Source organism: Myotis daubentonii, chromosome 5 (genome assembly GCF_963259705.1).
Source record: "Myotis daubentonii chromosome 5, mMyoDau2.1, whole genome shotgun sequence".
Classification (NCBI taxonomy): Eukaryota; Metazoa; Chordata; class Mammalia; order Chiroptera; family Vespertilionidae; genus Myotis; species Myotis daubentonii.
In genome coordinates this window covers 36,310,132-36,338,081 of record NC_081844.1, presented here as the reverse complement: position 1 = coordinate 36,338,081, position 27,950 = coordinate 36,310,132, and the positions used below count along the sequence as shown (strand labels likewise).

Below are 27,950 nucleotides of genomic sequence, written 5' to 3'. Positions count from 1 at the left end.
CTTTTTAGAACTCTGCACACCATTTGAAAATACAGTATTAGTGTAATTTGCCACAGTAGAAAATCAGGTACGTTACTTCCTTTGGCCAAAGTGAAGTAAAATTGAAATTTAAAACAAAAAAATAAACAAACAAAACTTTTAAAAAATAACTCTACATTTTATTTTTCAATTACAGTCACTATTATTTTATATTGGTTTCAGGTGTACAGCATAGTAGTTAGACAATCATATACTTTACAAAGCGTTCCCCCTGATACTTCCAGTGCCCACCTGGCACCATACATATTTATTGCAATGTTATTGGCTATATTCCCTATGCTGTACTTTACATCCCCATGACTATTTTCATATATATATATATATATATATATATATATATATATATATATATATATATATTATTGTTTTCAGAGAGGAAGGGAGAGGGAGAGAGATAGAAACATCAATGATGAGAGAGAATCATTGATCGGCTGCCTTCTGCATGCCCCCTACTGGGGATTGAGCCTGCAACCCTGGCATGTGCCCTTGACTGGAATCGAACCCAGGACCCTTCAGTCCGCAGGCCAACACTCTATCCACTGAGCCAAAGTGGCTAGGGCCCCATGACTATTTTCTAACTACCCATTTGTACTTCTTAATTCTTCATCTCTTTCACCCAGTCCCCTAACTCCTATCCCTCTGGCAATCACCAGTTCATTCTCTGTGTCTATGAATCTGTCTCAATTTTGAACAAACAAAATTTATTAGTTAAAAGCTACTTCTAAATAACTCTTGAATTAAAGAGATATTACAAAACATTTCACTACCAAGGAAATAATTGTACTGGTCTTCATAAGTTAATTATTAACCTTAAGATATCATTTGTTTAATTTCCAGAAGAAATCTCAATAAGATACTTACTTCTTTCTCAAAGTTTCCACAAAAACATTTCCTAATCATTCATGGTTATTCCCTGCATGTGCCTGATTTAAAAGACAGAATAGTTATTGTCCTATTGTTTCAGTGTTGCTACTTCAGTCCACTTAAATAGACAATAGGAAATACCTTTTGTAGTTGATATAGGTAAAATGGCCTAGGTCCGTGGTCGGCAAACTTCGGCTTGCGAGCCACATGCGGCTCTTTGGCCCCTTGAGTGTGGCTCTTCCTAAGCCTTAGGAGTACCCTAGTTAAGTTAATAACAATGTATCTACCTTTATAGTTTAAGTTTAAAAAATTTGGCTCTCAAAAGAAATTTCAGTGGTTGTACTATTGATATTTGCCTCTGGTGACTAATGAGTTTGCCAACCACTGGCCTAATGGCCATTCCGTAGGCTGGAGGCCAGGAGAACTTAGTAGAATCAGGTACCATGCTAAGTGCTTCATGTACATGGTCTCAGTTACCCCTGGAAGGTAAATGGTGGTGTTCCTGTTTTACAGAAGAGGCAATGGAGACAGAAACAAGGTTGGAATGCTGGGCTTCGCTGCCCATCTTCTTTGTGTAGGCAAAAGGTCATCAAAGGTTATTTTTGATTAGGAGGAGAAGCACTTGACTGTTGCCAGTGTTGATAGAAATTATTGGAAATACTTGAACTTGAGGAACAAAACAAAACCCTTTCTTAAAAATTTGACTTTATATTGTTTAGTAAAATTAGGTTAAAATAGTAACTTCTATGTGTAAATTTTCAAGCTTAAAAAATGAATACTTCTTTTGATTTTTGTCTCTTTTTTTCCCTTAAAAACTATGTGACCTTCTTGCTCTAACTGGTTTGGCTCAGTGGCTAGAGCATTGGCCTGTGGACTGAAGGGTCCCGGGTTCGATTTTGGTCAAGGGCATGTACCTTGGTTGCGGGCACATCCCCAGTAGGAGGTGTGTGGGAGGCAGCTGATCGATGTTTCTCTCTCATCGATGTTTCTAATTCTCTATTTCTCTCCCTTCCTCTCTGTAAAAAATCAATAAAATATATTTTTAAAAAAACACACAAAAAGAACTATGTGACCTTCTTTATTTTGTTTGACTTAAGCAAGATCCTAAGTAGGGACATTTTTGCAAAACACATTTTGGGGTTTAAACAGTTTTCCCAAATGCCTCTGGGAATCCATTGAGATGCAAATCATTCTCCTTTGAAGTGGCTTTTATGTCCCTGTTAGTTTTTCCTTCTTTAATTCTTAATTAGTCTAACTCTCCCTATCCTTGTTTGACCTGGTATGATTCTGGTATTCTCCAATGTAACTTTTATTAAACTTATAAAAGTGCTCATCGTATATAAGACTTGCAATTTCTTTGTAAAGTTCTTTTTTTTTTTCATTGTATTTGCATTATAATTATGCTGTGCTCTTGATTTTCATAACATCTGAGAGTTGGAGAAACTATGATACTCCTGGTCAGGCATAGATGTGAGTGCTCTTCTCTCAGGGGCCGTAGAGGGCTTACTCATTTGGTAAGTGGCCTGTGGAGAACCATTTTGTATTAAGAGGATTTTGGCTTCTGTGTGTAACCTTCTAAATATGGTTCTCAACATCAAGTAACATCTGGTAACAAATGCTCCAATAATGATTATCTTTCAGATTCATCCACTTTCCCCATTCTTATTGCCACTTACATAATGGAGACTTCATCTCTCGCTTGCATGATTGAAACCTCTCCCTTAAGCTTTCTTAGTCCATTTTGTTCTTTACAGTTAGGTTGCATTTTCTTTCTATATTAATGCTCTTCTTAAACTTAAATCTCTTTAATAACTTTCCAGAAGCCCTTACAATAAAGTCCGAATTCCTTAATGACTTGTGACTTACTAGGTCCTTCATAATCTGACCGCTCCCTACTTCTTATTGTTCACCTTTTGCTCTTGATATTATCAATTCTAGCTAAGTGACTTCTAGGACTTTGCTCTGACTCTGGAACATTCTTCCTCCTCTTTTCAGTCTGTTACACCACTCTCCTTCCCTTTGCCCCAGTGATGCTTGTTCACCTTAAGGTCTCAAATATCACTTTCTTTGGGATCTTCCCTAACCTTTTGAGATTGGGCTCTCTGCTCTTTCTCAGTTTTCCCAGACCATACTGTATTTATCCCTACTTTAGTTCTTATCGTGTAGTATTTGCTCACCAGCATCACCCCCTAGATCAGTGGTTCTCAACCTTGGCTGCACATTAGAATCACCTGGGAATCTTTTTAAAATCCTGATTACTGGGCCTCATCCTCCGGAAATTCTGCTTCTTTGTTATGGGGTGGGTCCACAACATTAGTAACAAAGAAACAATTTCCAGAGGATGAGGCCCAGAAATCAGGATTTTAAAAAGATTCCCAGGTGATTCTAATGTGCAGCCAAGGTTGAGAACCACTGCCCTAGATGGTAAACTCCATGAAGAGTTGAATGAATGAATAATTTCAACTCTGCTCTGAATTAGCATTATTACCTTTGGTAAGTCGTCATTCTTTCTGGGTCTCAACTTCTCCTCTGTAAAATGAAATAATTTCATTAAATGACTTCAAAGAGTTCTTTAAACAATTCTGACTTCCAAAATTAAATTTCTCTCCTAGGGTCCATTTAATTTGCAGTTGCTACATTCGAAACAAAGCTCAGCTGATTTGCCTAATTAAACAATTAAAGAGTAAACAAGAAGCTTCATAATTTCTCCTTGAAAGAGTGCCAGGTCTTTTGTTGCCATTTCCTTTTTGCTAATGGCCTGAGGCCATTTTTGAATATAAGCATATTGTTGTTGCTCATGCACAAGAGCTTTTAAAATATCAAGGATTTGTTGTTTGCCAGGTTTCCTTTTCTCAGCACAAATTGAAGCACAATGTGCCTGCTTTCTCCTTTGCCACTTATTGTTACACATCCCCCTTTTCCCAGCTGTTCATGTGGGCTAACAGAATGCCGGGGTTCTTGAAGGGCAGCACCCCACCACGGTGTTGCCAGTGAGCTGAATTGCCATCTGAGATGTAATTCCTGTGATCTTTATATATGGCATTGGAATTTCATTAATGTGCATGGGATTCTTCTTGACATTTTTCTGAACGTTCCAGAGCTGGGCACCAGCAATGTGAGATCAGCATCTCGAAGTGAATAGTGAAGCACACACTCATACAGGCTTCATAGAAATTGCCCTTGCTTCCTAAAGCCCAGATGACTTATTTTTTCTTCCTTTTTCATGCATCAGTGTATTTCCTAACTAGATAAAATGATCTTAGCTATGTTTTCTGTGTAAACCCAAATTTTCAGTAATGGACGAATAAGCAGACGCACTGTCTGTGATTATATTGAACTGTTATGAACTCCAGGGAATGATTTTGTTTCTGGGTCTAGGACACAATAATTTGGGAAGGTGTCAGGTCACCTTACTTATTCCTCAGGTCAAATCATATTGGACTTGAAGGCAGAATACAATTGTATTAGAATATTGTTCAATTTACTAGTTCTGGATCTTTAGGCAGAGTATTTAACCTTCTTTGTCAGAATAAACCTCTGATTTTTTATTGGTAGAATGGGAGACTAGTAATTCAATTTACCAATGCTGAGGATGAAATAAAGTCTATGCCCAAAGATTGCATAGATCACAGATGCTCGAACACATTTTAGATACATTGATATTGGAAAAACTTTGTATCTTCTAAAGTAAGAATTTTATGTCAGTTAATGCTGCCCAAAAGTAATGTTGGCTTTCTTATGATCTAATGAATTCCTTATTACTGGCCTGTTTGAGTGTTCTCTCTAATCTTGAGACTATATTCAGCGATATTCTGTTACTGAAAGAGGGTATTGAATTTATTATCTTGGGTAATTCTTCTCATCCTGGGATTGTATATTAGTGTATGAGTACTTATCTATTGCTATATGACATATTACCCCTAGACCTTATCAGGTAGAAACAACAATCATCTATTATCTTACAGTTTCTATGGGTCAGGATTCCTGGTGTAGCCTAACTAAGTGGTCTGGCTGGCATCTGCCATGTGGCTGCAATCAGAGTGTATGGGGTTGCAGTTATCATAAGGCTTGACAGGGGTTGCATATGCTCACCTAAATAGTTGTTTCCAAACTCATTCCTATGGTCCCTTCAAAGGACCACCTCATCTCATGGCAGTGGTGAGAGAAAACACCCATGATAGAAGCTACAATCCTCTTATAATCAGAAGTGACATGCTATCACTTCTGCTGTATTCTGTTTCTTAGATGCAAATAAACAAGTTCTGTCCACACTCAAGGGAAGGTATTACTACAAGGAGGTGGAAAGCATTTTAGAGGCTGCCTGCCATGGCCATTGTATGGTGAAGTGGAGTGGGGGTGGACTTGATTTCCCAAGGCTAGTTTTGTAATTCAGTTATATTTAGTTATTTTTAATATTCTCAAGTGAAAGTGGTATTTTAAATTTGCTGGAGCCTATTCAAACCCCCTCTCACTATACTTTTCAGTTTTAGTATGATGAGGGTGAGTACCTTTTGTTCGGCACCCTTGTCTGGCCTGTGGAAGTGGTTGTGTAGAACATAAAGTCTATTTTAGTAGTTTTAGAAGTGGTATCAAAGGAGTAAAATGAAATACCTTTAATGTATCTTTTGTTTAGTAAGATTGTAATTGTACCTTTTTGTATAATTATTGTTTTAAAAACTTTATAAGGTGATTGATCAGCAACACTTTCTGGGCCATTATTTAGGCTTCTCAGAGATTCCAAGTATAAGGCCTTGTGGAGTAGATTGTAGGTAATCACTCTTTGATCAGATAACAGTATCATAATTGTTCAGTTCCTCTAAGGAAGATTTTGTAGGCATTTAAGAAATTCTCTTTTTATTCTGAGTAATTGGCTGACTTATAGCATCATGTTGTCTGTTAAAAGAGAACAAATTGTCTTAAAATTAATTCTTATTAAACTAAAATATAGGTAGACTTTATTGTATTTCTCTGCCCATTCTCAAAAACCAAAATTCCCTTTTGCAGAAAAGTAACTTCGCAGAAAAGAAAGATCATGGGACAGAGAGTCAGTGTATCTGTATTTTAGTCCCAACTTGGTCCTTAAATATGTGTTTGACCTTGGGATATTATCTCACCATTTCTGACTTCTACTTCCTCATATGATGTTCTCTACCAATTTTAAAATGCTACTCAATTTCTCCTTCTCTAGGACAGTCTTGGGGGCAACAGTAAGACAGCCATGGTAGCTACTGTGAGTCCAGCAGCTGATAACTATGACGAAACCCTTTCAACTCTGCGGTATGCAGACCGCGCCAAGCACATCGTGAACCACGCTGTGGTGAATGAGGATCCTAACGCACGAATCATCCGAGATTTAAGAGAAGAAGTAGAAAAACTCCGAGAGCAGCTAACCAAAGCAGAGGTATAAGGCATAGCTGAGTGATGCCTTATGTATGGGTCTAGGTCAGGAAAATCTAGTAAAGCTAAACTTGAATTTTCTTCCCCTTTAGCTGTAAGTGATGAGTAATTCACTTAGAATTTTTGAATTTCCTATAGGAAGAGAGATTTGAGATGAGTAATAAATAAAGGAAGACAGATTGTCATAATTGCAATTTAGAGAATTTTTATAGGTGTTAAAAGATTCAATGGGAAGAAAGAATAAAAGGAATTGAGAAACTGTTTCATTCTATAGTATAGGTAGCAGACAAGAGAGAAGAGGTGTAATAGAATAAGGGAGAATAAGAGAGATACTTAAAAAATGCATATAATTAAATTTTAGTGCAGAAAATGGTGGAGAATGTGCATAAACTAATTGGAAGAAGAATAAAACAGATTTGTGTTTATCATTTGTTCACTGTCAGAATGGAAATCTTAAGGAGATCTTTCATACCTTAATAATCTATTTTTGCCATGTTGTGGTTTAAATTTTTTTGTAGAAAGTATATTTTATACCAGCAGTACCCATCTATTTAGTGGTACTCTATTTCCAGTATTCTTTGAGCATTCTATAATATGTGCTTTTATGTTCCATAACTGACTTTGAAACCTACACAATTCTCACCTACAACTGAATGCTCAGCCTTTTGTCAAAAGAGGAATAAAATATCAGAATCATGATTCCTCCTCTAATTAGCCTTTCTGTTCCCACAGTTTGCCAGCACTGTGGGACTCTTTCCTGTGGCAGGACCATAGCTTTCTTCTTTGTCATAGCCTGTTTTCTGGTAGTAAATTGGTAAAATACATGGTCAAAACTATTATCTTGACCATATTTTTGCCTGTTGAATTTTATCCTATGTTTAAGGAATACTCTTAAAGTTCATCAGGATTCTTTGAAATTTTGTGTCTCTGTTCTTGATAGTAATAACACCATCTAGTTTGCAACATGTACAAATGTAGTCTGTGCGTACTTGGATAAATACCCAAAGTCGTCATCAGTAAAGACTAGAATGAATCTTGTATGACTGATATACGGCTGAGGGGGATTTAAAGAATAAGCCCTTGATAGCTTGAACTATCTCATTAAATGTTGGAGGAAAAGGACAAAGAGTTGTCTCCCTTTCATACCCGTCCTGAATGACTGGATTTGTCTGTGGGACCCACACAGCCCGGCTGCTGTGCATCAGTGGCAGTCAGTTAAGTCTCAGGTAGATCAGAGACCTCAGGGAGCCAAAGAGCTGAGAGGAGGCAGATGGTTACTTCTGGTTTGTGGATTTAGCTAATCCTTTTTTTTAGCACATCTTATAGACATTTCATGAAATAAACATTTTGCTTATAGGCAATGAAGTCTCCAGAGCTAAAAGAACGGCTGGAAGAATCAGAGAAGCTAATCCAGGAAATGACTGTGACCTGGGAGGAGAAATTAAGGACAACCGAGGAGATCGCCCAGGTTCGTGTTCCCTGATTTAGAGAGAAACCTCATGGCAGTTTGTGCCAGGCACCTCAGAGGGCGTTTCTGATTCTATTTTAGTTTTCTCGCTTTGAGGATGGCAAATATAGCACCATTAATAAGAATCTAATGCCAAGAGTTCATACTTTACAAAGTTTATTTGAAGGATAAAAAAAAGACATGATTACAATTAATTGTTCATCATGTAAGAAAGAATTTTTTAGGGTAATAAAAAAATTTTTAATGAAGAGCTACTTTATAGCCTCTGGCTCTGAACATCCAATTCTATTAAGTACTTTGCAGACCTACAGAAATTTGCCCCAACCACAAAATTATTAGCAGTAGATATTAGGTTGTGAGATTCTTGCTTCCATATGACAACTCAGTAAAAGTAATATGAAATTCTTAAATCTGAGGTGACTCTCATTTTTAGAACACTTGATATCGAGTTGTGAAATCTTAGGGTGGAAGCATTAGCATTTGGATAAAATCCTAAAATGTCCAGCTAAGTCATAAAAGACTTACGCTATGGCTTTCCTGTTAGATGGTTCATTCTGCCTCTGTTTTAGAAACATATATGATAATGTAGAGCTCAGTACCCCTTCAATCAGTCTTTTCATGATTGGACAACTCTAATGTAGCTATTTAATAGAAGTCTTTTATTCTTTTATTTCTGCTCATTGGCCTCAGTTTATTCTTCCAAAGCTAAAAGAAAAAGTATCCCAATTTTATGTAGTAACTAATAATAAAATAGTCAATTGGGTTCACATATGTGTTAGGGCCTATACTAAGTACAGTATTTTATTTAATCCTCCCAACAGCCCTGAAAGACAATTATTGACCAGATATTTAAAATCACCTCTGCCTCTTACCCTCCTTTTCTAAACTTAAAAATCTCTTGTGTTTTCAACTGTTCCCTGGATTGGCAGGCACATAGAACTTGCCATTTATTTTGCCTCCCAGCAGATTACATCTTTAAATGTGCTGTCCAGAACCAATCTATATATATCAGAAGTTGTAGGACATTACTATTATGTAGTATGAAGTGGGATGTTATATTTATAGTAATGCAAACGAGGCTTTAAGTCCATTTAAAAACATTTTTATTATAGTCAACTTCAAAATTGATAAGAGTATAATAAATCCACATATACTCATCACCGAGTTTCATTAAAGGTCAATATAATATATGACCAATCTTATTTTATCTATGTCACCACATTGGGTTATTTTAAACCCTATTCTTCAAGTTACAGAGAAGACAATATACCAAGGTATAAACTTTATTTCTCATTACATATTTCACTCTTCTGTTTTTCATAAACTATATCATTCCGATAATTGTTCGGTTGGGAACTAATTTGTGTGAACTCTTTGAGTTCTCCAAAATAAAACATTGACTTTGAAGTGCTCTTGTGCTTGGATTGCTTTGCTGATACAAAAGAGGGTAGGTCTAAGTGAGATTGCTGTGCTAGCGAATCTTATCTTTAGCATCTTTCCTTACCTAGCTGTTCTCGGCCTCTCTCAGATGTCCTTTTTGGGGACTATGCCTGATTTTATCTAATGCCTTATCTTTCTAAGCCCCCAGGCTTCAGTACTGCTGAGCTTTCTTCTCCTCTCTCACTGGATCTGTTGATCATTGATCTCCTTCCAAAATTGCCTTACATTCTCTGAAAGGTATCTCTGACAGTATAGCAGAAATTGTTAATAAAGTCTCCTGAGATAAAAATGGTCCACGGCCAGATAACCTTGAGAACATCTGGGTAAACTAAGTTAAATGGATTTCATTTTTGAAGGACTTTCCACATGTCTGTCCCCAGTCTGGGCTCTCAGAGTGCTCTGTGCACTGTGGCAGCTTCTCTAGTGGGCCAGCCCCACGCATCCCTGCCATTGAAGTCAGGGGCAGCTGTCTGTACCCTTCCGACCCTAAAGCCATGCAGTACATTACTATTGTTCAATTTTTGTGTGTACAGTTTTATTACCTAACTAGAGGCCCGTTGCACGAAGAGATTCGTACAATAGGCCTTCCCTTCCCCTGGCTGCCTGCACCAGTTTTCCTCCAGCACCCGGGACCCAGGCCTTTGCTCAGGCCCGGAGCCTTCCGTCTTCGCTGCTCCGGCCTGGAGCCTTCTGTCTTTGCTCTGCCGCTTTGCGCCTATGTATGCAAATTAACCACCATCTTTGTTGGTTTAATTTGCATACTCTTCTGATTGGCTGGTGAGTGTAGTGGAGGGATAGTCAATTTACATGTTTGTCTATTATTAGGTAAGATGAGTGAGTAAGATTCTCAAGAAAAAAGGCCTTACTTTTTGTTTCTCAAGTAGGTGTTCAATAATATTTTTGAGTAAACAGACAGAACTCAAGTTGACTAATTTCTAAGCCCAGTGACATACCTGTGATACCAAACAATCTCTTATTTTCATTTTTTTCTACTCTTGAAATCAAAACCTGGACATGATCAGGAGTTAGCAAGTATGTTTCTTTTTATTCTTGGGATAATTCTTTAATTGCCTACCCAAATTCTTATGTAAAAGATTCTTGCCTTAGAAAGGACTACACAAGATAAGTCAGAATTGCTCTCCTCATTTTAGGAACATGTTCTTTATCAAGGGTAATCATTTCTTAGAACTGAAAGCTGAAAACTCTAATGTCTGATGCTACACCAATCAGAACTTCTAAAAGAACCCCGTAGTGTTTTTTGTTAGAAGGGAGACTTGATTAAAAAACCCAGAAACAAAATATCCCAACTTTTGTAATAGTATACTTCTAGGCGAAATGTATTGACTGGATTGCAGTGGCCATGTAAATTAGGATGGTATCCCTAGAAACAGCAAGATTCTGAAGCTGTGAGTTAATTATACTGCATATTTATTGTGTGGCCCTAATTAAATGACTTTGCATGTTTTGTCTTTCCCCAGAATCAAAAGTCCTTGGTGGCAGTGATTCATTACTGCTTGCTATTTATAATGGCCAGACACCTTTCTCTGACCCAATTCATATACCTTAATTATAGAGCATCAGTTGCAGGATTCATATGTATCCATTCATATATTGAGGATTCAGTGACAGTAGGCACAGAAAAAGAAACGTTCATATTCTTATGAAAATAGCACTTGAGTGCATATGCAAGTTTTATTTTGATAAATTTATAAGACCAGCGTTTGAGTGCTCACTGTGTGTTATGCTTTGCGCTGGGAGTACATAGTGGATAGATAGGATGCATGCCACGTAGAGAAATGGGCAAGTAAACAGCTACCAGTTGAGAACAAGTGTGCTCCAGCTAGGAGACACAGGTGTAAAGTCTCTTAAGCTAAATAGAGCATTCTCCATACTTGCAGGGACCTGGAAGATGTTCCATGCAACTGCAGTATAGGTTTTGAAAGTATGAGTGACAAGATGTGACGATGGGAGTACATTAAATAGGCCAGATTGAAGGGCTTTGTGGACTTCGCTGAAGGAGTTTGGCTTTCATCCTGGCTGGGGAGTCACTGAGGCATCAAGTAGAAAGTGTGTTGAAAACTTGGCTGTTTATAAACATCACAGTTGAGTAAAACAAATGTACATTTGCTCATATGTACAGAATTAAGTGAGAAAGTTGAATTCAAGATGTTATTTTCAAGAATGAAAATTGAGAACTTAGTATACTTGGTTGTTATTTGTAATGGCTTTATTTTTCAAAATGAAAAAATTAATAAAGTAAAATAACATTACATAGTTTGGAAAGAGAAAAAAAATGCAATCTATGTATATAAAAGCCTAAGTGACTGGCTGACCGTCCGGTAGCTATGACATGCAATGACCACCAGGGGGAAGACGCTCCATGCACAGGCATGGAAACATAGAACAGACTGATGAATCTCAGAGGGAAGTGGGGAGGGGGAAAGGTGGAAAGAGATTAACCAAATATCTTATATGCATACTAGAGGCCTGGTGCACGGGTTCATGTACTGGTGGGGTCTCTTGGCCTGGCCTGTGGGGATTGGGCTAAAACTGGCTCTCCGACATCCCCCGAGGGTACCTGGATTGTGAGAGGGCGCAGGCCAGGCCAAGCCTCTAGTAATCTATAATGCCATGTTCTAAGTTAACATATTTGACTTATAAGGTTATTCAATAATTACTCTAACATAAGATCCTTTATATCTCACTGCATCAATAGCTATGGAATTAATACTTCTCTAATACCTTTACAGGAGCGACAGAAACAACTTGAAAGTCTTGGAATATCCCTTCAATCTTCTGGAATTAAAGTCGGGGATGATAAATGTTTCCTTGTTAATCTGAATGCTGATCCTGCTTTGAATGAACTTCTGGTTTACTATTTAAAGGTGAAGTAATAGGCTTTGCTACTATTTCCTGTCACGAAATAGAACAGTGTTTCACAGCATTTTTTTTTTAAATTGGAGACCTACGCTTATTCAAAATAATGAATTAGCCAATTGTTTTTATTTGAATAAGCTGAAGTGTAGAAAAATCTTGGGTTTCTGGAATAGTTTCCCTTTTAATTTTTTGAGTGATATCATTCAACCTTGTAATATAAACAATGATATTCTGATTTTATTTCTAACAAATTAAGTAGCTTAGCTATTATTCTTTAATTTGATTTATACCAGATTGTTAAATACACTACTTTAAAGCTTAAGGAATGACTTAAAACTGATTCATTAGTAGACTGAACCTTTTGTGGTTTATATGAAGCATGCCTTTGTGTGAGTGCTTTGTTAGCTTACAAGAGGAAATGTTTGAAGAAAGTTATATTCATAGGATCACTTGATATGAAAGTTGTGTTTCCAGTAACTCTTAGGAAAATTTAAAAATTTGGATTATCAACTTACAAAAAAAAGAGAGAATAAGTCACTTAGAGACTGGAAGGGTCAGAGTGTGGAATAGGAATAAAACAAATGCTGATGTATATTGAAAGCTATAAATAGTGGGACACATCAGGAAGAAGACAAAAGACAAATTTATGAATCCTGAGATTACATAAATCATGAGGAGTGACCCCAAATTGTTTTTATCAAGCCCAGAGCATAAGTGAGTTATATAATGGACTATATGATTCTCACAGGAGGTTAATAAATATTAGGAGGAAAATTTCCCTCCTCATAATATGTGTGGTTTTAACTAAGGTGACTAGGAAAGTAAAGATAATGAACTGGTAAAGTTGGAAACTGCTTTAAAATGAGAGAATTGTGTGGTTTCATTTACAAAGAGACTAAAGAGTTCATGACGTATTGGCTAGTTTCCCAGTTTTTTTCAAAGATATCCTGGGATAACTAACTACATGGTGTAATTTTGAATACCATGTTTTATTACTGGTATTATAACTGTGGTTAAATCATGTCTTTGATACATACAATCGTGTGGGTTATCAGGTACTTTGCTGCAATGGGAGCAACACTGTGTTTCTAGTCCACATCACTATTTAACAGAAGTTTGATCTCAAGTCCTTTGCCATCCCCTGCATATTCTTCTCTATAAATGGAAGTTTTCTCTGTCTGGCAACCTCACAGACTTCCTGTGAGGATTAAATGAGATTGTATATATAGAAGCTCCATATAAACAGAAGGACTATACAAATATGAAATATTCCACATATCATTTTCACATTTGATATTCTCTGTGGTACTTTATGCACATTATCCTTATCGAAAAAATATGATGTAGTATTCTCTCTCTCACTTCCTCTCTCTCTAAAAATCAATTAAAATTTTTTAAGCCCTGGCCAGTGTGGCTTAGTTGGTTGGGCATCATCCTATGCATGGAAAGATTGCTGGTTTGATTCCTTGTCAGGGCACATGCCCGGATTAAGGCTCAATTCCCTGTAGAGGCAGCCAATTGATGTTTCGCTCTCATATCGATGTTTCTCTCTCTCCCTCTACCTTCCTCTCTTTCAAAAAAAATCAATTAAATATATATGATGTATTATCACATCACTTAATGTGCTTCTAGACAGTGTTGGCAATATTTTGTTAGAATGTCAGCTGTAGATATTCACATCTTTAGGAGAGATGCAATATTAGAACAGGACTTGAAATATTCTGCCCTTTTTACTTCTCAGAACTACGAATTCTTTCTCTTTCTGATGTGGCGAATTTCAAATTGGAAAACACAAACACAGACACTCCAGAAAAAAACTGATTCATATCTGTTCCTTAACTAAAAAGTTAAACAAAGAAACTATTTAAAGGCTTTTGGAGGGTAGTCAAAATATTTCTGGCCGCCTTGTGTGGAGGTGCTGGGATTCTGTTTCAGACTGTGTGGTGAACCCTGCTTTGGCAGGATTTGAGGCAGGGTGGATTTCTTCACTGTCCAGGCCAACCCCATGACGAGAGTATATTCATGACCAAGCACCTTCAAAAGGATGATCTCAGTCCAAGAACAGTTTTTGCTTCAGTAAAGCTATACCGTGATGTGGGACGGATGAATTCGGAGGCTGTGTATTTTGTATTTTTTTGCTTTCAAATTCTCAAGTCAATAGAGATGCTGGGCAGATGACCTAACATCTCTGGGCATCCCACTTGTAAAATGAGGGCACTGGATTAAAATATCTCTAATGTTCTTCCTAGTTCCAAGTTGTATGGTTCTCTTCCAGAACAGTATCTTCCATTTATTTGTTCTGTCTAGAACTGGCAGAGGTGAGGTATGGTGGCCAAACCCTAGATCAGTGATGGCGAACCTTTTGAGCTCGGTGTGTTAGCATTTTGAAAAACCCTAACTTAACTCTGGTTCCATGTCACATATACAAATTTTTTGATATTTGCAACCATAGTAAAACAAAGATTTATATTTTTGATATTTATTTTATATATTTAAATGCCATTTAACAAAGAAAAATCAACCAAAAAAATGAGTTCGCGTGTCACCTCTGACACGCATGTCATAGGTTTGCCATCATTGCCCTAGATAGAAGATAACTCACAAGATAATTTTGCAACTTATTTTCATGTACAGGCAATCCGTGCTTTACATAGTGATGATATACATAAATTCTAGTTGCCATGATTTAGTAAACAATGTTGGCACTGCCCCAACTCATGAGATTCTCTAGATGCACGGCCAGAGGAACATAGTGAGGGTGAATTTATCAAGGTAAATAGTGAAAGTGGTTGTGATGATAAAGATGTGTCAAAGGGGTGCGCCAGACAACACTTAGATAAGGAACTCCCATAGATATTTTGCAACATTGAAAGCACAAAGGATAAAATGATAGAAGTTTAGAAAGGAGTATAACAGTTTGCCAATGCATGGACCATAAGCTCACTTTGTATTGTAAGTTATGTATTGAGAAGATGGCAACCACTGTTCAGACAACTCTGGAAAAGCTTTATATAAAGAAAAATAAAATGCTTTAAATTTCAGTGCAGCATCCTAAATAAATGTTTCACTAGTTTTTCATTTCCCTGTACATTATAGCAGTAAGAGAATTCTTAATGTTTTTATAGACATTTTTAAAAGTCATAGGATAATTGCAACTTTCCCATTGATTAGTAAGATCTCCTTGCACAGTTATTTTTATGTCCTGTGCTCACATGCAAAGCAAGACCTGCCTGAGTTCTGAGGTCAACTTGGAGATTCATTCCAGCATGAGCCAATCTTCTAGAGGGAAGAGCTGCTTCCCTCACCTTATAAACATTATGGTAGTAATATACTTCCCCCCCTTAAAAAGCTTTATGAAGACATATTAGAAAAAGAAGGGGGTGGTGGTTACCATCCTAATTCAAACATGCAGGGATGTTCATAGTCAATATTTGGTATATTTATCTGTATCCTCTGGGTCTATCCCCATATGTATGTGTATGGATTTATACTGATACATATTTTTAAATTATAGAAATGGGATCATAGTGTGATTGAGTCCAATCACGCCTCTGAATCATCCAACCAAATCTTTCAGGAGAGTTACTTTGCTTATGTAGTTCTGGGTCTACTCTTTTCACATGTCAGCTATTTTTTAAAGTAATTTTTAAAATTTTCAATTATAGTTGACATACAATATTATATTAATTTCAGGTGTACAACAGTGATTAGACATGTATATAACTTATGAAATGATCACCCCAAAAGCCTAGTACCCCCTCTGACACCATACACACACGTAAGTCAACTATCAATGGCTGGGAAAGCAAGGGCGATTCTGAAGGATTTGAGGCATATTATACCTATGCACACTTGATAAAGATTTGTACAGTGATTTAGTAGAAGCTTCAAAGCACATGTTGACCCCATAGCATAGCTCCCATTGAAAGAAAACTTCATGTTGTTATCTTTGCCAATCACTAATTGAGGTGATCAGAATGGCAGGACAGCTGTCATTCAGTGCTTATGGAGCTGTGTACCAAGCTTCAAGAAAACCAAGATGAATAACAAGTTGTGGCATGTTAGAAGTTCTTGGATGGCAGCAGTTTGGATCATCTATTTTAGTATTGAATGTAAAAAAACAGGCAGATAACTTTTCTTCCTTCTCTACCTCCATTCCAGAAAAGCTGTCTTCAGAGTCTTGGTTATGTTGAGCAAGAGTGAGTTCTTGGTTAAAGAATTTTTAAAAAAATGTTTTTATTAATTTTAGAGAGAGAGGAAGGCGGGGGGGAGAGAGGGAGAAAAACATGATGAGAACGAAACATCAAAATTGATCAATTACCTGGCTACCTCCTGCACGCCCCCTGCTGGGGATTGAGTCTGCAACCCGGGCATGTGCCCTGACCCTAAATTCAACTGGTAACCTCCTGGTGTGTGGGTTGATGCTCAACCACCATTCTTTAACAGCATGAGCCACACAGTCTGGACTGTTAAAGAATTTTGATTATTTAGATATGTAAAGAGTAACAAAAACTTTTTTGCTTATTTTCCCTGGCATTCACTTACTTTTCCCTTCAGAAATTGTGAATATTGATAAGGTTGAGGGGCTGCACAGGCTGTACTAATATGCTGCTTTCCCTGATTGCAGGAAGGGAAAAACCACACTGTGCTATGTCACTAATGAACATGTCCTGTCTCTCTCCTTTATTTCCCCACCCTTTAGGACTTAGTTGATCAAAGGGAGAGTCTCAAGAAAGCCACAAAGGTAGTAGTTCATTCATAAAGGAAGCAAGGTCCATTAAATTCATAGAATAGTGAACTAATCATCTCCAGTGAAATTAAATTTAAATGAAGAAAGGTTAAAAAGCCATTTCTATTTTTTATTGTTTCCGAGATTTTAAAGCAATATTTTGTGTTTGCTAAAGTTTTCCCTAAAACTAGTATATTTTTTGAATTTTTATGAATTTATTTGAGCCAAACTGACAACATATGCCAAGGAGCAAGATCTCAAATGCTCCCTAAAACTAGTATTTTTAAAGAGTCATTCATTATACTCATATATCATGTAGAGACTAAAAGCCTATCCCTGATTAACTTTTATTTTAATTACCTTGTTCCTTCACAGAATTTAGTTACTGATTAGATAAACTTCTATACCAACCCTTGATAAGTTAATTTTTTCCTCATTGATATTTTATTGCAGTGTTTAGAGCTCTATAGGAAGAACTTATCAAAAAGCTTATTGTTTAACTTGTTTAAACATCAAAGAGTAAAACTTTGTCAGAATTGAGCTTTTGGAACTTGATATTTGAGATTTCAGCAAATCATCATTCAAATTAGGATAGATTATAACCCTAAATGAGATATTTAAATAATCATTTATAGTGTAAGCTCTATAATTAGGAACTCTCCTGTTTTTTGGCTTTAGTGGCTCAGTGCTCAGCTCAAAATAGGTGCTCAATATATTTGTTGAAAAATATAATTTTTCATTTAGAATTTGGACTAGACAAGTACATGTTTGAGTTAATATCTTATTTCTGAGAATTTTAAAAAAATTTATTGCTGAGATTATTACAGATGTTCCGGCCCTTTTTACCCCCATTGCTTCCCTCCACCTGGTTCCCGCCCCACCCTAGGCCTTCACCATCCTATTGTCTGTGTCCATAGGTTATATGTATAAAGTTCTTTGGTTAATCTCTTCCCCTCCCCTCCCCCTTCCCTCTGAGATTTTTCAGTCTGTTCCACATTTCCATTCCTCTGGTTCTATTTTTTTTTTTACTCCTCACCTGAGGATATTATTTACATTGATTTTTAAAGAGAGTGCAAGGGAGAGGGAGAGACAGAGAAATACCAATGTGAAAGTGACACATCTATTGGTTGCCTCTGGCATGCTCCCCCAACCTGCAACCGAGGTACGTGCCCTTGACTGGAATCGAACCTAGGACCCTTCAATCCGCAGGTCAATGCTCTAGCCACTGAGCCAAGAATAAATATTCATCAGTTTATTTTGTTCTTCAGATTCCTTGTTTGTTTATTTTGTTTTTTAGATTCAGTTGTTGATAGATATGTATTTGTTGCCATTTTATTATTCATGTTTGTTTGTTTGTTTTCTTTTTCTTAAAGAAGACCCTTGAACATTTCATTTGATACTGGTTTGATCATGCTGAACTCCTTTAGCTTTTTCTGTGAAGCTCTTTACCTGACCTTCAATTCTAAATGATAGCTTTGCTGGGTAGAGTAATCTTGGTTGTAAGTTCTTGCTATTCATCACTTTAAATATTTATTGTCACTCCCTTCTGGCCTGCATAGTTTCTGTTGAGAAACTGACATTCCTCTGGGTGCTCCCTTATAGGTAACTAACTGCTTTTCTCTTGCTGCTTTTAAGATTCTCTCTTTGTCTTAACCCTTGGCATTTTATTGATGATGTGTCTTGATGTGGGGCTCTTTGGGTTCCTCTTGTTTGGGACTCTGCACTTCCTGGACTTGTATGTCTATTTCTTTTGCCAGGTAAGGGAAATTTACTTATTTTTTCAAACAGGTTTTCAATTTCTTGTTCTCTTCTCCTTTCTGCAACCTCATGATGCAAATGTTTCTCCACCTCTATCCCCAGTACAGAAAAGGATTCTACAGGCATAATTAGGACTCCTGCTAGAATTTCCCATGGTAGGAGGAAAGTGATTAGATGTAGAAATGGCCTAAGGCTAGTACTTTGGGGCATTTTTCTTTTTTAGATGATCTTTTTCTCCTTGGATTCTTTTTTTTTTTTTCCTTTTGGAATTTCTCTCCACCTTTTGTTTGGTGTTGTAAGACAGGGAAGGAGGAACCCAATTGGGGAATGGAGTCAGGCATGGAATAGATTCTGCTATTGAATATCACAAAAGCATTACTTATAGTTTACACCTGGTCAAGCCCTATTCTCCAGGTTAAGAAAGTATGTGATTGGCCATGAAGCCTCAGCTAAAAGTGAGCAGTAGACATTTTCTGGAATGTCCTCTGAGATATATATATATATCTTGAGGATTGAACAGGATACCATGGCACAGTGCTGGATCCCAACCCTTTGTTTCCTTGGAAACACCACTGCAATGTTGTTGAGAGAAGAAACCCCCAGAAAGAGGGAAGTAAAAATACCACAGGGAAAGAGGCCTTTATATTAGATTGAGATCCCAGATGACCTGGGAAGAACTAGAACTCAGAATATAATTAGAAGTGTTACCAGCCAAGAAGAGAGAATCATCTTCTTTTGAGTCTGAAGGGAAGGTTAAGGGAGATGATAGTTCATTTATTTTCCTTTTATATTTACTTAATCCCTTTGTGTGTAAGGCCTGTGTTAACTGCTTGGGTTACAGTGGGGAGTAGGTGTGGCTCTTCTCTGCTCTCATGGAGCTTCCATGTTAGCTCTGGAGGTGGCAGAGCTATATCATCTCTGACATGGAAAGTCAGAGCTATGTAGGAATTCAAATGTGAGAGTGATGGGTGGCTATTTCTAATAGTCAGTTCAGGATTCACCTCTCTGAGGATATGCCCATAAAAGCTGAGATAGAAATGGCAGGAAACTACCAATATCAAGAACAGGGGAAGAACATTTCAGACAGAAGAAACAGCCAGTGTACTCAAAGACCAGGTAAAAGGCCAATGTGACTGGGTGTAGCTCCAGGAGAGAGAGAGAGTGGTGGGTGCTAGCATAGGGGCTGGGGGCAGATCACAGTGTTTTGTAAAGCCTGGTAAGAATTTGGATTTCATTAGACCTTCAAAAGGAAACCACTAGAGAGTTTTAAATAGGGGGATCACATGATCAGCTGTTGTGGTGGGAGTGGACAGGGGTGGGTGAGTAGACATAGAAAAATAGTAGGAAGCCCCTGTGTTCACCCAGGCAGGAGACTAGGATATGACAACAGAGGTGGGGGAAATGAGCTGATTCCTTATATGTTTTGGAGGGTGAGTCCATACAGATTTCCTGATTGACATGGGGCGAGGAGTAGACTGATAAAGGATAGAGAGGACTTGAAGATAGCATTTTAGCTTTTTAGTTGCCTAACTGGGTGGTGGTAACACCATTATTTTGGGGGACAGGAATAGAGTCATTGTGGGGGTGGATTGGGGGTGGAAAAAGGCTCTGCTTTGGCCCTTTTACTTTGAAATGTCTTCAGACAGCCAGGTTCTTCCAGGTCTGCAAGAAATAACGGTGACTGAGATTAGGATTGTGGTCATAGAGGTGGGGAATAATGGAACTCAAGTCTGTAGTTCTGGGTTGGTGATTTAATTTATTATGTAGACAGTATTTAACACTAGATTGCCCAAGGAAGTCATTTTGACTGCTTTTTAATTTCAATTAGAAAAACAATTATGTATATAAGGACACAATGTCTTAGAATTTTGTGACTTTTTGTACAACATATAAATGCATTTATTAATAATTGTAGTTACCTCCCCCTCCTTCATTTCCGGTATATATATATGTGTTATACCTATATTGCCCAAAAGCAGTCATTTTGACTGCTTGGGAAATTTTAGACTCTTATTATTGAATTGAGTAAATTTCTTATAAGACCAGTTCGGCTCTGTATTGAAATAACAGTTTTCATTTTTTTTCGATTACCGTCACATGATAACATGCAAGTACATGATAAATTGTTGATACTTGATAAGTTGCAGTTGCTCAATAAGCTAAACTAGTACTTGTTATTCGAATCTTTATGCAGTGATACTTGTTCTAATAAGTTGTTTATTTTATTTCTTTTGCGCCCCAAATTCATGAAAGAAATGTCGAATAGAAGTGAGTTATTGGAAAAGCTAAGGAACATAAATGAAGAGTGCTCCGATATTATTCTTTCACAATGCAGTCATTTTGACTGCTTTTGGGCAATATAGGTATATACTAAATTTCAGTCTTTCTAGTGTTAAAGCTCATGGAACTGGATGAGATCCTCCTGGTCAGGAGTCAGCCACCTAGGCCAAATCTAGCTTCTGGCCCAGGAGCTAGTACATTGTTTGGATGGTTGAAAAGAAATCAAATGAATCTTAATATTTCAAGCACCTGAAAATTATATGAAATTCAAATTTAAGTGCTCATAAATAAAGTTTTATTGGCAAGTAGCCACACCTGGTCATTTGTATATTGTCTGGCTACTTTCACATTACAGGGCAGAATTGAGTAGTTGCGTGTGACTCAGAAGCCTAAACTATTTCATATCTGACCCCTGACTTAGCTGAGTAGAAGGAGAAGGTGGCCTAGGACACTTCCAGCTCATGTGAACATTTAATCATGGATGGACAGTCAGATGTTGAAACGCATAAGAGGGAGCTTGATTTTTATATCCATTTTCTCAGTAACCTGCAAAAAGTGAGGCTAGTGATTGGAGTGTAGAGAATTGCGTAATTAGGGGGTCTACGGTGAAAAAAACACACCTGTCATATCTCTAATGAGGTTTAAAGAGACTATGTGATTCAGAAAATAATTTTAGTCTTTTTAGTTTCTTACATTTGAATAACATTTTATCTTTATAGTTGACTTATCTTAATTGAGACCAGGTAAGTGATGTGCAATTTAAGTACGTGTAGTTTTCAGAGCAATATTTTTGGTACATCCTTGGCCAATGGCTCATGCTCTGAGAGTAGCATAAAATATTTGGAATCAAGATTGCATTGGAGCTCTGGAGTTTTGCTCAGTGGTTAGAGTGTTGCCTGTATATCAAAGGGTTGAGGATTCGGTTTCTGGTCAAGGGCATGTACCTGGGTTATAGGTTCGATCTCTGGCCCCAGCCAATTGATGTGTCTCTCTCATGTCAATGTTTCTCTCTCTCGTCCTCTCTCCCTTTTACTCTCTCTAAAAATCAAAGGAAAATATATCCTCGAGTGAGGATTAACAACAACAAAAAAAGATTGCTCCAGAACCAGTTTGGCTCAGTGGATAGAGCGTCGGTCTGCGGACTGAAAGGTCCCAGGTTCGATTCCGGTCAAGGGCATGTACATTGGTTGCGGGCACATCCCCCGTGGGGGGTGTGCAGGAGGCAGCTGGTCGATGTTTCTCTCTCATCGATGTTTCTAACTCTCTATCCCTCTCCCTTCCTCTCTGTAAAAAATCAATAAAAATATATATATATATATAAAAAGGTTGCAATGGAAAATAATGATTATAGTAGAGGCATTAATATAAAACTGTAGTTTTCAGTTTAAAAGGTATAACTCAACTCAGTGTATTATTCCCTAAAGGAAATAGAACTTGTCAAATGATTTTCAGAGAAAGCCAGAAATTCCCCATGCTATTCCATTTGCTTTAAAAATCTCTTAGCTAAGGTAATGGATTAATTAATATAAGAGGGCTCAGAGTAGATTATTTTACTTTGTATACATGTAAGAATATGGTATTAATCAGTGTATTTGATTCATTTGTAGGAGCATACATTGATAGGTTCGGCAAATTCCCAAGATATCCAGCTGTGTGGCATGGGAATTCTTCCTGAACACTGTATTATAGACATCACGCCAGAAGGCCAGGTTATCCTGACTCCTCAAAGGAACACCAGGTAATGTACTTTAATTAGTGTTAATGTCACAATAATTTTTTAAAATATATTTTATTGATTTTTTTACAGAGGGGAAGGGAGAGGGATAGAGAGTCAGAAACATCGATGAGAGCGAAACATCGATTAGCTGCCTCTTGCACACCCCCTACTGGGGATGTACCCTCAGCGAAGGTACATGCCCTTGACTGGAACTGAACCCGGGACCCTTCAGTCCCAGGCTGATGCTTTATCCACTGAGCCAAACCAATCAGGGCATGTCACAATAATTTTTAAGAGGAAGAAAGTACACCAGTTGGAGGACATTTAGCCTTGGTTTGCTTTTAAGTTCACTTAGTGAAGATATCCACTATATTGTAGGTGGCAGGAATGGTATCAGAAGTTATACCAGACCTGGGCTCAGCAACCTCAGTACTTGAGTTCTGGCTAGGGAAGAATTCACAGCCAAGACTCAGACTATAAGAAAACATTTATTTGGAAAATCACAGAGGTAGAAGAAGTAATTCGTAGAAGAAATGGGCTTAGGAAATAAGTTTTAGAGGCAGAGTAAGAGCTCTAGGAACTTGGGAGTGAGGAAGGTAATGGTAACACACCTGGGGAAGTGGGAGGAGGAGAGGCAGGGGAGGAGGAAGGGAAAGGCAAAGGCATGGGCGGGCTCAGGAGAGGGAGTGCAGCGGGGTCCTCCTTTCTAAGATTTTAAGGGTGGAGATTTTAGGGGAGGTCCCAGGGGAAGATCTCAATAGACTATTCAGCAGCTTTCCAGGTGTGTCCTGTCATGGTTGGGGTCTCCATTGATTGATTGCTTGGCACCAGGGCAGGGGGTCATTATTCAATGCATCTGGTCCTGAGGTCAGCCTTGATTGTGGTGTTGCTTGTCTGGTTTTGCTGCTTTTCTGGAGCTGAAATAAAACTGAGGTCTAGATGTTATCTCTAGGGAGGAAAGGTCAGGGGGTCCAAACTGCATGACCAGCAGTATGCTAGGGGACAAAAGGTCACCCTGGGGACCAGGTCCCACCCTACAATTGTCCTTTGCTAGGCTTTCCACCCTGTACCAGCCCATTGTCTTTGCTCTGCTCATGTTTAACTGCCTCCCACAGTTAGTTACCACATTCTTTATGTTAACTTTTTAATCTCTCTTAAACCCATTTTCCTTCCTCTCTATACCCATTACCGCAACTTATTTATATAAGGCCCTCATCAGATCTTGACTAGAATCCCTGCCAGCACCCTGATCTTTTTCCTGCTCTACCCACTGTACAGCCAGGTGACTTTCTAATCTTTTTTATACAAAACTAGAGGCCCGGTGCACAAAATTCGTGCACTGGGGGGTGGGGTTCCCTCTGCCCAGCCTGCCCCTCTCACAGTCCAGGAGCCCTCAGTGGATGTCCTACTGGTGGCCACAGTCTGGCAGCAGAGGCTTGGAGCAGGCGTCCCGTGTGTGTGTGTGTGTGTGTGTGTGTGTGTGTGTGTGTGTGTCCCAACTGGGGGTCTGCTCCCCAGCCACATTGGAGGCTCAGAGCAGGTACTGTGTGTGTGTGTGTGTGTGTGTGTGTCTGCTGGGGGCCTGCCCCCACCATGGAGGCTTGGAGCAGGAGCCCCTCTGTGTTGATCTCTCAGGCTCCTGGCCTCCACTGCATGTTGTACTCTCCCTTGAGCTCAGCCAGGATGGTGGTGCTGCTTGCAAGCCAGGCTTTCCTGCTCCCGGATCACCATGGCAACCAGGGAGCAGGCCCAGCGGGGGGCTGTCCACAGGCCCGGCTTTCCTGCTCCCAGGTCTCCATGGCAACCGGGAGAAGGCCCAGCTGGGGGCTACCTACAGGCCGCACTTTTCTACTTACCGATGGCTGGATCACCACAGCGACCCAGGGCCCAGCGGCACTTTCCTGCTCTCCAATAGTCATAGGGTCCCGGCTGGGAGCAGGGCTTAGCAGTGCGGGGCTTAGGCGGCACGGGGGTCCCGGCTGGGGGCTCAGGTGGCACACAGGGGTCCCGGCTGGGGGCGGGGCTTATGCCCCACTGCCCAGGGCTGCACATGGGGCCCGGATGGCAGCTCGCGCTGTCATGCCCTGCCTGTAGTATAGGATAGAAGCCTGGTGCATGGGTGGGAGCCGGCTGGTTTGCCCTGAAAGTGTCCTGGATCAGGGTGGGGGTCCTGCTTGGGTGCCTAGCCAGCCTGGATGACGGGCTGAAGGCTGTTTGCAGCTGGTCACACCTTCTTCAGGGTGGGGGTCCCCACTGGGGTGCCTGGCCAGTCTGGGTGAGGGCCTGAGAGCCGTTTTCAGGCTGGAGGGCAACTTAAGCTCCCAGCCTCTCCTTTTTTTTCTTTTTTTTTAATTTTATTCTGAGATTTATTTACCTTCTATAGCTGTCACTGGAGCTGAGAGCCGGCTCCAGCTCTGAGGGCTGAAAGTAGGTTTCTGGGTCTGTTTGGCTTCTATAATTGAAACTCTGTTGCCATCACAGCAACTCTAAGCTCTGAGGCCAAAGCTGGCTGAAAGCAGGTCTCTGGAGCTTGTTTAGCTTCTATAATTGCAATATAGTTGCTTAGAGTGCAGCTCAGAGGCTGGCAGCGGCAGGCCGGGAACGTTGGCTTCCTCCATCACTGGAGCAAGCAAGCCTCCTGTTCGCTTCAGCTGCCTGGCTGCCGGCCGCCATCTTTGTTGGCAGTTAATTTGCATGTCCTGCTGATTAGCCAATGGGAAGGGTCAATTTGCATGTTTCTCTTTTATTAGATAGGATTCCTTACATCCCTCCTATTTTTCTCCTATTCCTCTTCCTCTGACATTTCTTGGGTCAGCTAACTTCTAAAGCTCTGTCATTATCTACTTTGGGAAACTTCCTGTTTGGTCTAAATCAGGGGTCCTCAAACTTTTTAAACAGGGGGCCAGTTCACTGTCCCTCAGACCGTTGGAGGGCCGGACTATAGTTTAAGAAAAGACTATGAACAAATTCCTGTGCACACTGCACATATCTTATTTTGAAGTAAAAAAACAAAATGGGAACAAATACAATATTTGTATTGGCATGTGGCCTGCGGGCCATAGTTTGAGGACCCCTGGTCTAAATTAAGGGCCCCTATTGTGTATTCCCAGTGTACCTTATGTTTCTGTGTTGTATTCTTATGGTCTGTTAATCTTTATTAACCCACAGTGGACTGAGAACTCTTGGAAGACAAGGACCTTTCCTTTTTATATTCTCTATCCTTAGCATGTAATATAAGACTAGTAAGTAAGTACTCAGTAAGTAATGAATGAATTAAGAGGCATAACATTAATAAATGTTTGTTTCCTTAGCTATGAAACTGTTAGCTATCTTGTTATATAACTGTCTAACTTATAGGTGACTAGAAGCCTGGTGCACAGAATTCATGCACTGGTGGGGGGTGTGGCCTGCGGGGATCAGCCCGCTTTAGAAACGTCGCTCATCCCGGTCAGCCAAGCAGCACTCTCACTGTGGGAGTGCACTGACCACCAGGGGGAAGGTTCTGCATCTGTACCGTGGTAGTCAGTGTGCGTCATAGCGACTGATTGATCGGTTGTCCTGGTAGTTCTGTCGTTCAGTCACTGGACTTTTATTATATAGGATGGTTAACTGACATACTGATCTGAATTTTGATCCATTTCATCGTGTGATATTAAAAAATCAATAGTGATATTAAAAAATCATTAGTATCATCACTAATTTCATCTGTAAAGTCTGTATATTGGGAAGCTATTAAGCTACTGCTGAAGGATATAGGTGAGAAAGGAAAAGAAAGAGCAAGCCTGGCTGGCATGGCTCAGTGGTTGAATACGACCTATGAACCAGTTCACAGTTCAATTCCCAGTCAGGGCACATGCCTGGGTTGTGAGCTCGTTCCCCAGGGTGGGACATGCAGGAGACAGTCAATCAGTGATTCTCTTTCATCATTGATGTTTCTGGCTCTCTCTCCCTTTCCCTCTGAAATCAATAAAAATATACTAAGGAAAAAAAAAAAGAGCGGAAGCTGGCCTGGCACTTCCAGCTCTAGGGCATGTTATTTTCCTATTAAATAATCGCACAGAATACACCCTCAGGCAAGGTCACTCTGTGTGATAATAAAGTAAGACAAAGCAGGCCACATAATAATTTTGTTTCAGCGTAGACAAAAGCCAAGGTCACTGTGCCACACACAAAATAGCAAACCTCTTCTCTTGGCTGACATGAGCCACTCCTTCACTCATTACAACTTTATCCTCATTCTAGTCTCCCTTTTATAGGTAAGATTTCTAAAAATAGCTCATCATAGAATTACTCCTGCTTTCTGACAGCATCCCATGTAAAGAGGACCCCCACTTCTTTACACCCTCTCCCAGATCATCCAGCTAAAGCCCCAATCCTGCAACAAGTCCTCAACACCCTCTCGCTGATGCCCCAGGCTTCCTAAGGCGTGTCTTTTTCCTCTGCATGAGTAATAAACCCAACTTGTTCAACTACAGGAATATTCCTGTGGTCTGTAGTTGGAGGACGTTGACATAAGTTTTCCAAAACTCATTTGAAAGCTTGAACTTTGCAGTTGGCAACAAGTACTGTCAGTTGTTTTCCTCAAAGTGAAAGACTGGCTTTGTTTATTTTCAAGAAAATGTCTGCCAAAAGACCACTTTGTATATGTCTTTGACTCAGACAGTCATCATACTTTGGAATGCATTAAAGCAGTGCCTTTTGTGTACTTCTCATTTTGTCACCTGTGTTTAAAAAGTTGTGTACTCAAGAGTCAAGATTTCATACAAGTCATAATTTTTACTGCTTTGTTAAGAACATTCACAAACAAAACATTTTTTTGTTTTTAAATATATTTTTTAATTCTTTATTGTTTAAAGTATTGCATATATCCCCTTTTCCCCCCATTGACCTCTACTCAGCCACTCCCACCCCCCAGCACAAGCCCTCACCCCGCTACTGTCTGTGTCCATTGGTTATGCTTATATGCATGCATACAAGTCCTTTGGTTGATCTCTTACCCCCACTCTACCTCGCACCCTCCCGTGCCTACCCTCTGAGGTTTGACGGTCTGTTCGATGCTTCTATGTCTCTGGATCTATTTTTGTTCACCAGTTTATGTTATTCATTATATTCCACAAATGAGTGCAATCATGTGATATTTATCTTTCTCCAACTGGCTTATTTCACTTAGCATAATGCTCTCTAGGTCGATCCATACTATTGCAGATGGCAAGAGTTCTTTCTTTTTTTAAAAATTAAATCTTTATTGTTCAGATTATTAGTTGTTCCTCTTCCCCCCCCCCCCATAGCTCTCCTCCACCCAGTTCCCACCCCACCCTCTGCCCTTACCCCTCCCACTGTCCTCATCCATAGGTGTACGATTTTTGTCCAGTCTCTTCCTG

The 27,950-nt window shown here is 39.2% G+C and overlaps 1 protein-coding gene across 3 annotated transcripts in view; it reads left to right on the top strand.

Moving 5' to 3' along the window:
- The window catches only part of KIF13B (kinesin family member 13B), a 217,554-nt gene that overhangs the window by 95,683 nt on the left and 93,921 nt on the right, over positions 1 to 27,950 (top strand). For all 3 annotated transcript variants that reach the window (XM_059697578.1, XM_059697576.1, XM_059697577.1), the window contains exons 11-14: positions 6,092 to 6,304; positions 7,658 to 7,768; positions 11,959 to 12,093; positions 22,460 to 22,590. In XM_059697578.1, the coding sequence (XP_059553561.1) occupies positions 6,092 to 6,304; positions 7,658 to 7,768; positions 11,959 to 12,093; positions 22,460 to 22,590 (590 nt within the window). The remainder of the gene's footprint in view (positions 1 to 6,091; positions 6,305 to 7,657; positions 7,769 to 11,958; positions 12,094 to 22,459; positions 22,591 to 27,950) is intronic.